At 35.8% G+C, this 14,218-nt stretch overlaps 1 protein-coding gene across 1 annotated transcript in view; it reads left to right on the top strand.

Moving 5' to 3' along the window:
* The first annotated feature begins 1,283 nt into the window (after positions 1–1,283).
* MIPOL1 (mirror-image polydactyly 1) overlaps positions 1,284–14,218 on the top strand; it is a 152,740-nt gene continuing 139,805 nt past the window's right edge. Inside the window, exon 1 of the mRNA XM_009959026.2 lies at positions 1,284–1,317. Coding sequence (XP_009957328.2) covers positions 1,299–1,317 — 19 coding nt within the window. The 5' untranslated portion in view covers positions 1,284–1,298. The remainder of the gene's footprint in view (positions 1,318–14,218) is intronic.

The following is a 14,218-nucleotide window of genomic DNA, read 5'->3' as shown; positions in this document are numbered from 1 at the left end:
CACATCAAATCAGACACTTTTTTTTTTATCATGCACATTTATCGTTAACAACAAATATGAGCTAAATATGTATTTCTTGAATGCTTAATGTAAATACTGGTGTTCAATCTTAAATGTTTGCACAATTATTATACTTTTTTTATAATCTCAGAGATAACAATTAAAACATCTGCCTATTTGGTGTTGTATAGGAAAAGAATGTCTTCTGCTTTATTAATTAGAACATATGTCTTGGTATAATATGCTTGAATTTTAAAATGTGTACTTAATTTTTTTTTTTTTAACTCTTACATTTATCAGCACAATGACAACTCTCTGGGTATTTTTATGACCCAGCAACTGCCTCTTCAAGGCACATGTTGTATCTTTTTGATAAATGTAGGAAAAAATATAGCAAGGAAAACATGCAAAATAAGCTCAACTGTGTAGTTAAAGATGAAAAGTTGTCCTTTGTACAATACATTTTAAAAGAGATGCTTGAATAAGTAATAAAATTTGTGGTAAGCTTACTGTATTAGCAAAATACAAATTTATTTAGATTTTCTTGAGATACAGAATATAGTCGAATTTTTGACGTAGAAGAGTGTGTATTTTAGCACTCAAATTGTTACCTGAAAGCATAGCATTTTCCTGTAGGTCTCATTTTTGAGTATAGAGGGTTGTTTCTTGAAGATCTTTGATTATATTAAATATTGCAACTGTGTAATTAACTGTATAGTCTGAAGCAATACATATGCAAATATTAGGATGGATTCAGGTGTTTAGAAAAACCTGCGAATTCAGAATTGGTGTGGCCGTGGGTTGCTTTACCGTTTTATCCAGGAAATTAAAGCAGGAGAAAGAGTGCTGCAAAGTGAAGCACATAACACCATCTGTAATAATTACCAAAGTAAGCAGTCTCATTGCCTCTAGCAGGACCACTCATTTGGGCTGTGCTCAGTAGCGTGTACTTCCAAGACCAGACACTAGAACAAGAAGAGGAACCAGTAAATTTTTCAATGAAAGCGTTACACACAACAGGAAGTTGAATCAAACCATTATAAAAATTAAATGTATGAAGAAAACACTGAGAAATACAGTTTCGCACTGACTGTTAAAAGTACACAGACTTTATTGTCCTGTTATAAATATTTTTAAATAATTTGTCTTGTAAATTTTCTATCAAATGAAGGCAAAGTATAGGTGTGTTATAATATATTGTTTCAAGTTTATTTATCTAGAATTTGCTTTATTTTAGTTCTGAAATCTTCAAGCAAAAACTGGACCTAGTGCCAGATCAAACAAGTTCAGAAGAACAAATGGAGAACTGGTCAAAAGGTAAGGACTTTAAGATATTAGTAAGGAACCTTAGGTGTTGTACCAGTGCTAGGCAGTGACTGGAATGTATTTGTTCTTGCTGTTATATGACTGACTTCGGAAGAAAAGACCAAAAAAAAAAAAAAAAAGTCAAACCAAAAAACACAACCATACACTGCTTCTTACATGTATTTGGGGTAACAGGAGAGAAGCTACAGGAATGTAAATCATCAGTTTATTTTGATTTTCTGGGTTATTGAAAATGTTCTTGTATGACTTTGAGGAGGCTTATTTAAATTCTTAGTCCGTACATTGCACTTTACTTTCCAACCTTTTTTTCTTAACGGGTTAACAACAAATGTGGAGTCTGTCTTCAGGTAACTTTCTCTGTTCACACCTGGCTAGAGTATAATTAAGCCATCTACTAATATTGAAGAGTTTCTCATTATTACCTCCACTGAATATGTAGACAGTAATGTAGGCTTGGAGGTAAAGGGGGCTTTGGTTAACTTGGAACTTCCATGGTTCATGGAGTTTTCATCTCCATCAGGACGGAAGGATATTTTTGTATTTGGATGACCAAAATTTTGCTCTTGGATACATTCTTCTATATCTCATGGCAGAAACTTTTTTTTTTTAAATGAAAAAAGCACTGTTTGAGAGCATGTTAGGTGACTGACTTTACAAAGAGAATTGTCAGAAAGTGGCTTGTGACTAGATAATACTGTGTAGATTGAAGAAAGGGAAAGACACAGGAAGGAGACCTTCAGGACACCATAAAAGGATGGATTTCTTTCCAGTATGTGTTTATGTGTAGTTAAAAAAGAAAAAATGGAAAAGATATGTCAAAGGTAGACATCAAAGATGCCTCCTATGTCAGAGCCTGATAGCATCTTGTGTATTTTCTTTTTTTGAATTTTACAGTATGTGTTCTTTCTCAAAAGATAGTAAATGTCAAGTTTCTCATGAAGAGTCTATTGTTTAGAAGAAAGAAGATACACTCCATCTTGGAGATGATGCATTTCTTACACATGTAAAGGAATTTCTCTATATATTATTGTGTAAAATAAACTATTTGTAGACCCCTTTTAATTTAATGGATTTTTGAGCTATTACTGAGTGAAGTTAAAAATGTTTTTGAATCATATACTCTGAAAACAAAAATAGTCATGATGGAGTAACATAGTGTAGAATTGTATTTTGAGAATTTATACTTTACATTTGTAATGGCTTAATCAGATTTAGTATTTTTAGACCTTTAGGGGTCAGCATACCCTAAGAATGGTTCAAAAGGTTAACTTTTCCAAAGTAGGCAAGTGAATACCATAAACTGATTCTCTATGAAATATTTTCTGTCTAATTGCAAGAAATGGCATTCTGCTGCTGCTCACAGATACTTTTAAAACTGCATAGTTACTGAGTTTCATGTGTATTGTTTTTGTAGTGCATTAAATTAATATTTTGCGCCGTTTAGAAAGATATTTCTTCCAAGCTAGCACTTATGTGTTTGTCGCCAATAGAAGTTGTTATATAGACAAAATTGATACACTGCTTTTAGCTCAATTTTTAAGTCACAAAATTCTTTACTCCTAGGGAAATTAAAAAAAGGGATTGTGGGTAAATCTCATGTTATCATACCGGTTTGGATGAGGAATTTTTGTTTTCTTAGAAATTTATTTAGGTATTAACAATTACATTACATTTTCTTATCATAAAGTTAATAGATAAGTTACAACAACATAATGTTCAATATGTACCCTTGGTAGACATTCTGGTGCTTTTACTCATTCAACTACTAAATCAAAGCAAGTTGCTATCTTCTGTTTAAATGTCTGTATAGAAGCGTGTACTATTTTGTATTGTTTTGCGTGATTTGTCATCTGTGGTATCTTTCTTTTTTGCGGCTGGTACTGTACTGTATCTAGTTGTTCCTTGCTTGTAACTTGGAAGTTTAAAAGCTGTTTTTAGAATAAAACTATAATGACTTATTCAGCTATTTTTAATAACACACTGAGATGTTGGAGATTAAATTATTTGTCAAAAAATAAGGATGGTAAAGCATGTCTGAGATTAAATTCATCTGACTAGATAAAAATTCAGTCAAGCAATGCAAATTTTAAAAACAGCAAAAATGTTAGGCACAGAAAAGTGGTAGGTTTATGATGGTTATGTGGGATAAGATGTAACCCATTAATAGATGTTATAAAATAAAATACTTGAAAGAGAGGTAGTATTTAAGAAGAGTATATCTGAAGTGTTCGATAGTTGAGATTTTCTTTTTAACTTCTTGTGTTGTTTGGAACATAATATGCCTTTGTAGGTTCAAGGTGTTTGTCCATCTGTTCTGGTATATTGGGAAGAGTTGAAAAACAGTCTCTGTGCAAAGCTTATTATTTTGTGTTTGTATCTAATTTAAATGTACTATTTATCTCCACAGCGCCTAGTTTTTAATAGGAGCATAGTGACTTTTTTCATTTCTCTCTAAGAATACTTGAAAGAATGTATCAGGAGCATTGGCAGCAGGCCAGTGAAGACAATGTAATTTCCAAATGAAAAACATTGAGGATCCATGCTAGAAAGCCTAGGATGATCATCTATTATGAAAATAAACTCCTGTTGGCAAATATGTGCATATCTTTGCATTGCACTGTGGCGGGAGAAGCACACCTGGGTGGGGTTGTTACTTTTGTGAGGTTTTACATGCATGACAAAAACTGCACAAACATTAATGCTATGAAAACACAAGAGGGAACCAGGAATTGGGTTCTTTTCATACTTACGTATACATTCAAGACTCGATACGTCAGTTTTCCAAAAGAGTTAGCAGGATAGGAAAGTGGTGAGTGTGCAAATACTGGAGTTAAATTTGTGTCTCATTTGACTCATATCATGTAATGTGTTTGAGTGGGTGCAGCTATGCTTGTTCTGTATTATGTAGTCTTTCACTATTGTAATGTTTTTGCTTGTGTCATATTTCTGAGCATCTATGATTTTTAAGGACAGGGAAGAAATTAGGTGAACTCTTAGAGTATCAAGTACTGTTTGGTCTGTTTTGACAACAAAACGATGATTGTGCTGACTTCAAAATGAAAACCATTGTATAAATAACATTTGGAATTTCCTAAAACAAGGTAACAGGTTGATTATTTTTAATGGTAAAGTGGTTGCTTCCTTAAAAGGTACTTAATATTTATTTCTATGCTTGAAAAATATAATATTTTTTTTTTCTAAACCACTACTTAAAGCATATATTGCAATGTAAGTCAACAAACCAATTTCACCTGTAAGAATTTGATGTCAGCTCTTAGTTATGATCCATATAGACACTTCCACTGTAACTTGTTATCCTACAAAAGAATACGTGGCTTGTAAAAATGCTTTAAAATTGCATGTCTGGAAACTGTAGTTCAGAGGAGATTTTAGCTTTAAAGAGACGTGATAATGTAGATTGGAACAGAACTGCAGAATTGGCTTGTGCAGGGTAATTTGAAAATAAGTGTTTTATCTGGTGGTAAGCTGTTGTTTTCCAGTCTTGCTCACTTCAGGAAAAATAGAAGAGGAAAACAGATATGCAAACCTAATGAACAAGTTATGTGTATATATATAGCTGCTCAGCCACTTGTGCGTGTGATAAGCTTATGTGTAGATAGTCGTCTTAATTGCGTTGTGTGTTTGTGCATGCATGGGTCTTGGATGAATGTTTACTGCTTATTGTTAAGAATCTGGCCATGATCATGACATGTATATCCCAGAGTATTGCTTACAAGAATATTTTTTAGTTCTTTTGCTGTGTGGTGAATAATAATCAGGAAATAAAACCTCTCTAAAAATATTTTTGCATTTATTTACTCCCATTTACAAATTCCATTAACGGTCAGCTATCCCTTTTGCATTCATGGTAGTTAAGGCGATGTAGTGTCATAAGCATAGGTTAAATAAAATGAATCATCTTTTTTTGCTGATTTCCTAGAAGTGAAAGTCCTGTTCCTCACCATGTATTTGTAGACTATCTTATTAGAAGTAGTAAGTTTTTCTAGTTGTGTAATGATTTTAATGTACTTTTTTGTGGGTAGGGGGAATTTTTGTCCAGAATTGCTATTGTGTGACTTTAACCCACACACTAGCGCACATACACACACACAAAGATGGGGAGGGGTAAAGCTTTGGGATTAATGTGGTGGTGTAAATTTTTCATCTGACACTCTAGTTGGGTCAAAAAGCAACTAATTGTAAAGGTGCTGCTTCCCATTTCTCCAGAATACACCCATTACAGCTGTAAGCACTCTAAAGTAAAATCTCAAGCCCTTCTTCCAAGGTTGTAGTAGAGGCGGAATAAACCACACTTAGCGTATTGATGTCTGTTTCTTCTTGTACATGCCTCAACAAGAGATACTGTAAGCCTGTTCTTCCTCTCCATCCCTCTTATAGCAATAAGGAGTGCCGTTTACCTGTGAAAGAAAGAAGACCTGGATATTACATGGGTGTGTATGCAGAAGAGTCTATGTGATATGGAGAGAGGCAGAGTCCACTTCATGCATGTGGCTCAATTGATTAGTGTCTTCCATGTATGCTGTGCTTTCAGCATCAAACTCGCTGTGTGCTAGCTGTCAGAGATCCCCTTGCAAAGTGACAAGGGTAGTTGCAGGTTTCTCTGCACAGTAAGAGGCAGAAGAGAGGTTGAGAGGATGATCTTATGCGAGTCAGACAATGAAGAGTGGCTAGTAACTGTTGAGCCACACTAAGTATGGAAGGTGAAGAAAAGATCTTGCATGGAAAAAGAGGGAATAGTGTGCCATGACTTAAAAGACAAAAAGGAGCTAATGATAACTGAAAAATCATCAAATACTGTCTGGCCTTTCCTATAAATGTAATCACCCTTTCATGTGTGTAAATACTCATCTCTTCTTTTTCCATCCTATTTCTTTCCTTGTACATTTTGAATGGTTAAATACAGTGCATTTCTGGTCAGACTGCTTGCAGGAAGACTCCTCATCAGAAGCAGTTAAGTATCCAGTATGTGCCTGATTCAAGAGCGTTGTGAGTATGATTTTGTTAGACCCTTTACAGTACACTGAAAATGTGTAGTGCCTTATCTGCACAGAGTACTGCAGACACGAAAGGTGAGGAGAATGCACACCTTGAAGTATTGCACTTCGAATCGCTTAACCTTTTAAAGTATGAGTGCAGCTAACTTCAGAATGTCTTGAAATGTGCTTCAGGGAAAGCAGCACTCGTTATCACAGTAATTTTTACGTAGCACTTTGGAAGGAGCTTTAGAAGATCTAGCACAAGTGCAAGAGGAATTTGGTTATTTTCTTCTTTAGAAACCTTCATTGCTTCTATTTTAATAACAACTAGAATGAAGTTTAAGTTCAGTGCAAAGACATAACAAAATTATTAAAAAGATGTTCTCTAGGGATTGCATTGGGGACTTATCTGAGAGTTCACCTGCATCTTTAGTAGACCATTTACTTGGAGTAAAGGGTGCATGGGCAAGATGTCTTACTGGCACTTTATGCAGAGTGACCTTTCTTTTATGTGGGACACTTAAAATGACAATATTTTTCTTCACTTCTAAAGCTGTAGTTTTCTGGGATTTTGTTTAGAACTCTAATTCAACAAAGCCTTACTTGTTTGTTTGCAGTAGGGGAGGTTGAGTACATTTGGATAAGAGAATTTTCACTATAATTAATGGGCATCAGGAAACATGACCCTGCCTAGATGAAAGGGAGTTCTGGATCATTAAGATTTAGATAATGGACAGGGTTATATGTGAAAAGCAGTTGTCTGGTGTGACAATAGCAAAAGAAAAATGGGGTGGGATGGTTTACTTTGTTTTTAGCTGGTTTAGAAAACATAAACACACCATGCTTAGTAAAACTCTAGCAGACACTGTTTGGAAATTATGTAATAACTCCATATAGGCTGTAATGATATCCTGAAACCCTGTATTTAAACTAACCTGAATTACAATGAGAGATAAACAGAATATTTACCCATCCCTTATGAGCTGCTGCTGATATGTAAATTTATTCTTCTACTTTGCACAAATATACTTTTGAGCTACTGCTTAAACACTTCAAGGTCCTTAGCCAAACAGTTTTAATGATGCCTCCAATATTATGAAAGTGTGACATTTGATGAATGCCTTGTATAGTTGTGATATCGGGGAAAGTGTAAACAAAAAACGCACATCAAGTCATCGTGCAACACCTAGATAATTTATAATTTTACTGTTTATATCCATCTTGACATTTTTTATCTGCCAAAGGCAGGTTTCATTTGGAATCTTAATCTGAGATTTATTTGGTGGATCTGGAAATCATAGCTAGAGTTCCCACAGGAAATGGTCCATCTACCAACAGATTAAATGGCAGTCCTGCAGTTGTTAAGGGAGCTCTGCATTTAACACACATGCATACTCATTCAGTCAGCACTGTGGAGAAAAATTAAAGTAGTAACCCAGGTTTAGGAACAATGTAGCTAAAAAGTCCCATATTTGCTGAATGACAAAGGGTTATATAGCAGCATTTCATTTTATTATTCGTGCTTGAATTTCTTGTTTGCTTTGTTGAGTCTGCTGACGAATACTAATAAATGCCTGCAACAATCCAGACGAGAGATGCCTGGCAACAAAGCTATGCGGTGGACCTCCCTGATCTTCTCCAGTTCACAACCTGACCTTTTGAAAAATTGGCTGGGCTAAGCTGCAGAATTTGGGTGTAATGGTTATTGTTAACTCCAGCTTTAGGATTTATTAATTTGTGTGATCAAGACTTACCTATACTTCAAAGTTTCAAAAGACCAAACACAATCATCCATCCATTAGAACTAACATTGTGTTTCAGTGAATCCCACTTAGTATCTGCCTAGAGATTCTGCTGTTTTGATGCATTCGGAATATAAAAATGCTTTTTCAAGTGTGAGACCAATCCAATGAAAATCTTGTGTCTTCTCAGAGACTAATATTTTAAAATAATATGTTAATGAATTGCAAACAGAGAGTGGAATGCCAGAGGAAATGTCTGATATTTACACATTAATAAATGCATCACGATTAACTGCAGTGAATACCAAAATAATGATTGGCCGTGTATTTTAAAGACTTAGAAGCATTTTTCTATTTTAAATATTCACCAGTTTGTACACAATTGTTGTTTAGATGCAAAATAAGAGGGCAAAAGACTTAATGAGAGAGACAGGCAAGGGAAACATAATTACTAAAATAATAAGAATCCTTGGAGAATTGTAAAAAATTGGTTTTGCTAGAATAACTCCCAACTGTTCTTAATCTCCTTCTCAATTTATTTCTTTATGAAGGGTGTTGCCAGGGTTCCACACAAGTACAGGTGAATAAAGAAGCATTCAAAGTAACACAGATGTCCCCCTGCTTAAATTGCTAACACAGAATGAATTCACTGTTCTCTTTAGATTCCTTTAAGGAATAAAAAAATGAACAATTAAACTTAAGAGTTTTGTCTGTATTTTAGCAGACAAAATATTTTTAAGCCTTTTTGTGTGTGTGTATGTGTCACGGGATATAGAGCAAACTAAGACATTAATGCAAAATATAACTTAGCTTATTCTCACTTCATTTGCAGAGAACTTTCTCAATAAATTTCAAGAAGAGTACGTTGTTCTCTTTGGTATTGATTTTGGACAACTTAAATGCTTATCTGTAGCCAGAGATCGAGCATTTGAATTGTATTGTTCTGTTACCCTGACTGACTTCTAAACCAGTTTTAATTGTTTGGAAGTTCTCTGTGTTAGAATGATAGTCAATGTAGGAAAATTAATAATTATTTCATTTCTTCTGCCTACTATTGAAATTACAGGAAGTTTGTATATACTGGTACACTGCACATCTGTCTTCTAATATAGAAATACTGCTGTCTGTCACGTGAATGAAAATTATCATCATAAAGGAGTGTGGAAGGATACCAATTTAGTTATTTGAAATTTCTCTTAATTTTTTGATTGTGTAAATGTTACTTTATCATTCATAAGTAAAATAGTATTTTTTTTTCATTGAAGTCGAGTTCAAATGAGATTCTAAAGCCTCTCTGACAGAAGACAGAAAAATTTGAGGTCTCTAAGGAGGAGACAGGAGCAAGAGCCACCAATGAGGCAGCACAGGCTCCAAGATACAGCACAGATACACCACCTTTGGACTTCAATTCTACTTCTGCTGTGGCTTGCTCAATGACCTCAATGAGTTACTTCATTACTGTGTATCTCAATCTTGATGGCTTTAAAATGACTATCACAGTGGTTATGCATCCCTTATAAAATATGTGTGAAAGTTTCCAGAAAATCTTGTTTTCAAGGCTTATTTCAGTGAACCTCTGTCATTTGTTTGTGAAAATAAGACCAGATGTCCTATCTCAGTGTAAAATCCAGGACACTTCTGAGTAAGAGTTACTTAAATGTAAGCTGATAGTCCTCATTCTTCTGAGTTGACCCATGGTGCTCTCAGCAGGGCCCGCAGTTAGGTATTGTTGGGGCACTGAGCGTACAACACATCTATGTGGGTGATTTCCTCTTCGTTACTGCCAAGGGCCTGGCTGATTACACATGGCATTTTGGCTGGGCAGAGCCCTGAGAAATAAAAGGAATTAGTTTTGTATTACAAAACTACTCTGAGCTCAGTCTTCGCCTGTTATCAGGTTCCTGTGACTGCCATTCTGCCATGCTATGGAAGTGATTTAGTGAGATCTTAGAGACCTACTGAATAATCACCTTAAAGTTTGCCCAGTTGTCTTTAAATGTTAGAAAAGGCGTGTCATGAAGGGACAACCATTTGCTGTTAGTTGCAAGTTATTGGTTCTCAGTATACTACACTTCACTGAAGGGAACTAAATAATTGCTAACATAAGTAAATCTATAGTAAGTTCAAAGATGAGTAAAGCGGTGCTTTTTCTTGTTTATTTGTTTTGGAGAAAATTTATGTTGACCTTGAGTTTTTGAATGAACTTTTGTAACTGTTTTCCAGAAACAGGAATTACTTTCTTCTTGAAAATTAAGTACAACATCTTTTCTTGGGATTAACTCTAAAAACTTGTTTGAAGATTGTGGGAAAGATAAAATAGTAAGGAAAAGGTTGAAAATACTGAACACCCTTTGAGATGTGCTTGTGAATCGCGTATGTTGCATCTGTGTCAACTCAAATAGGAATGAAAAAGGAAATAACAGGCATTCTGAAAATGCACAAAACCTAAACCAACTCTTTTCTTTCCATTTACACCAGGCAATAGGATCAGATTTCTTCCACCAGCCTCACTTTCTTTGCATGTTAGAATCATAGAACAGGTTTGGTTGGAAGACACCTTCAAGATCATTGAGTCCAACCTTTGTCCTAGCTCTATCAAAACCACTAGACCTTGTCCCTAAGTATAGCATCTACCTGTCTCTTAAACACCTCATGGGATGGTGACTCCACCAACTCCCTGGGCAGGCTTTTCCAATGCCTGACAACCCTTTCAGTAAAGAAATTGTTCCTAATATACAGCTTGAACCTCTCCTGGTACAGCTTAAGGCCAGGAAAAAAAAAAAAAAAAATCCTGATTAATTAAAAAAATATATTTTAAAAAAAATCCAGTATTTTTGGTTTCCCACTCGTTTTTAGGGTTTATGCCTTTTAATAATTCAGTAAAGGATGAACTGTTAAGCAATCTGAGTCTTTCACAGTCATTCTGTTTGGTAGAAGTTCCAAAAGTTGTACAGCCAAGTGAATGAATGTTTGTCTTTGACAAAAAGACTGACTCATCATTTTCAGCTCATGAAGGAATATTCAGCTATAGTATTAAATTCATTTGCATAGCTTGAAAAGTTAGTGGCTATTGGGTTCAAGTTTTCTGTTAGACTTAAACATATAATTTCTATTTATTTATTATATATATCTAAGAATTCAAGTCCAGTGGCATTAGATGTTATGATCTTAAGAAAATTCCATAATCCATTTTTCACATGAAGCTATTAAAATTGCTTTTTATTAATGCAACAACTGTCTTGTCCTAACAGCTGGTTAGAACACTTGCAGATGTGCATACGTTGTCATACACACATGCCCAAAAACTATCTTTTCAGAAATGTTTGTAATATTATTAACATATAACAAATCTAGATAATTTGAAAGTCCTGATAAAGGACAGCGATTATCTAGTGAAAATAATAAGAAGGTGAGGTTCTCAAGTAATACTTTTACACACTTGACAGTTACTGCAGCAAGTCGAGGTAGATGAGTGGCTTGCAGGTAGGGGCAAGAGCGAGTATTTTAAGCTGGAGTGTGTCTTTTTATTCCAGTGGGAATTGGTTCACTTGTATAGGGGCAGGATAGCTCTTTGTTTTGATAGTTTTGTTGGATAGTGAATATCCCCTCTTGGTGTTTGAAATTCAAAGTTTTGGTATTGTACAAACACACAAAAACCCCTGTAGAAATTGAAGCTGTGTTGTTTAGACTGGGAAGAAAAATTACATGATTAACAGTAAATTAGAGTTTGTCAATCACTGAATTTTCGGGGGCTTTTAGTAGTTGAGGTTGCAGTTAGTTCCTCAAATGTAGCACAATGTTCTGTCCTGCATTTGTTTTGAATGTTTTTAATCTTACAGTGTCACATAGAAAGAGTAAGCTACTGAGTTTGCAGTCAGCTTTACTCATGTTCCCAGAGTGTGTATAGCTCATCCTCTTCCTTCCTGGTTTTGCTCTTTTTCCTATTCTGCCTCTTACTGCCATCCCTCTAGGGGTTCATTCACGCAGTCTTTTGCTGCCAGATGAGAACATGCTTTGTCTGTGCTACAGACCAGCTTAAAACAAATACTAGAAAGCCATAGGTAGCAAGCAGTAAGTACTATTACACTTGAAGCTGGTTTGGAGCACCAGGGGCTTCCAATGTCCTCATACTAATCTGCAGGCAGATGTATAGCCATGTATTTTTCAGTGCTGCATGCATGTTCCATTGATTTTTTTTTTGTTTTCCTTTATTGTTGTTCCGCGGAGATTCCCTGTAAACCTCTAGGCTGATCCGTGCAGTTTGGCTACTGTGGTGCTGAAAGCCTATGAACAGGGTGAAAGAGGTGCCCACCCAGCTTCTGCTGGATGATGGGACTGCTGCATATGCTGAGTAGTATAACAAGGGAAACTACTGCCTCCTTAGCCTTCCAGGTGAATCTGCACCTTGTATGCATTTGCATCTTCAGCCCTTCCTTCCATATTATCAGTGTCCGTACAGGATTCTCTAATGCTGTGCTTTCCCTGATCTCTGTGCCAATCCCCCAGTTCTAAGAAGAAGCTATGAGAAACAGTGGCTGCCTGCAAAATGTGATGTTCACTGTTTTTACTTGAATTTTTAACCACTCCCAGCTTAACAACATTGAATTCTGTTCTGCCTTTACTATTTCAAACTATGACAGCATTATCTTCCCCTTATGTCCCTCACAATCAATTCCCAGCTTTAATTCTAGTGTCTTTATATTTCTTCTTCTTAACATTTGCTTTTCTTTCCCTCAATGTGAACAAGCTATTCATTCAAAATAAATACATACAGAAGATCAGCTGCTCAGCTTCTCCCTGTAGTGAAATCTTAATCTGGGCTACTGAAATTGTTCTATTTTATATGGAAAATAAGTTGTTTAGTGTACTCAAGAACCAGAATCAGTGGTGGTGATACCACTTAATGAAAACTATAGCAATTTTTCCAAAGCTTGCAAGGCTGTTTTACCCTCTCTGATGTTCCTTGTGCAGCCTGATTATTGCAAATGCTACTTACTCCCCAGTGTGTCTCTGCAGCATTGGTAATTAGTGCACAATACAATTTGCAGGAGGCATGAGGAACTGAAGTGCATTGATTAATATTGCCACTTAGTTTAACAGCGAGACAAGCTACCATGTACCAAGGCCTAAATTACTTGTGGTGGGGGTCATGGGCTATATGGAGAATAAAGGATTTAAAAGATAAAAAAATCACTATGCCCATTGATCTGACAGTGTTCAAAATGTCTTCCCCAAAGCATTCTACTGACAGATTTAGCATGTTGAGCAAAAAAAAAATGCATTACAGCTTTATTAAACAAGTGAAAACCTCTAACCGTAATGCCCTTGGACAGAGTGCTTCTAGCTCTGAGTGGAGGAGGCTACCATCATCTTCTCTCTTACAAAGCCAGGGAAAAAAACAGATCCTCTGTGTTTCACCTAACGTTTACAGGAATGCTACTTACAGGCTTGCTGTGATGCTGCTTAGTCTTACCCATGTGCTTGAGGGAATTGAATTTAGATGAAAAAGTGTGCTGCAAATATAAGTTGCTTAAAGAAGCAGCATTAGCATTAATAAATGCCAACACAGATCTAGTCCTATTATAAATTCTTTTTTTCCAACTGCTGTAACTTAGAGTTGAAGGCATAAAGGCATAAAAATACATATCTTGACATGGCCTAAGGATTTAGCCTGATGTTCAGCTGCTAATGCAGGTTTACCTTGTCATGCAGACATGTTTACTTCATTCTGTTTTTTTTTTTTAAAGAAAAATAAATATCTGTCTGCTCACCTGACCTGTCATCTAGAGAGCTTTGCTTCTTGTTGGGAGGTCCTGTTCAGGATGTTATAGAGAGGCTGCTGAGACTCATCTGACCCTGTCAGTTGTGGACTTCAGGAGAATAGACTTTGGCCTCCTCAGAGATCTGATTGGAAGAATCCTGTAGGAGAGAAGAGGGATCCAAGACAGATGGTTAATATTCAAGGATCAACTTGTCCAAGTCTCAAAAGTGGTCTACCCTGACAAGCAGGAAATGAAGCATGGATCAAGCAGGATGTTGTTTTCCCTTTTGGTAAGGCTTTGGACACTGTGTCCCCTAACATCCTAATAGAGAAGCAAAGTGTGGGTTAAATAAATAAACAGTGAGGTCGATTGGCAACTGACTGAATGTCTG

Source organism: Leptosomus discolor, chromosome 3 (assembly GCF_034619465.1).
Source record: "Leptosomus discolor isolate bLepDis1 chromosome 3, bLepDis1.hap2, whole genome shotgun sequence".
Classification (NCBI taxonomy): Eukaryota; Metazoa; Chordata; class Aves; order Leptosomiformes; family Leptosomidae; genus Leptosomus; species Leptosomus discolor.
The sequence above is the reverse complement of the archived record's forward strand: the minus strand, read 5'-3'. Positions and strand labels throughout refer to the sequence as shown.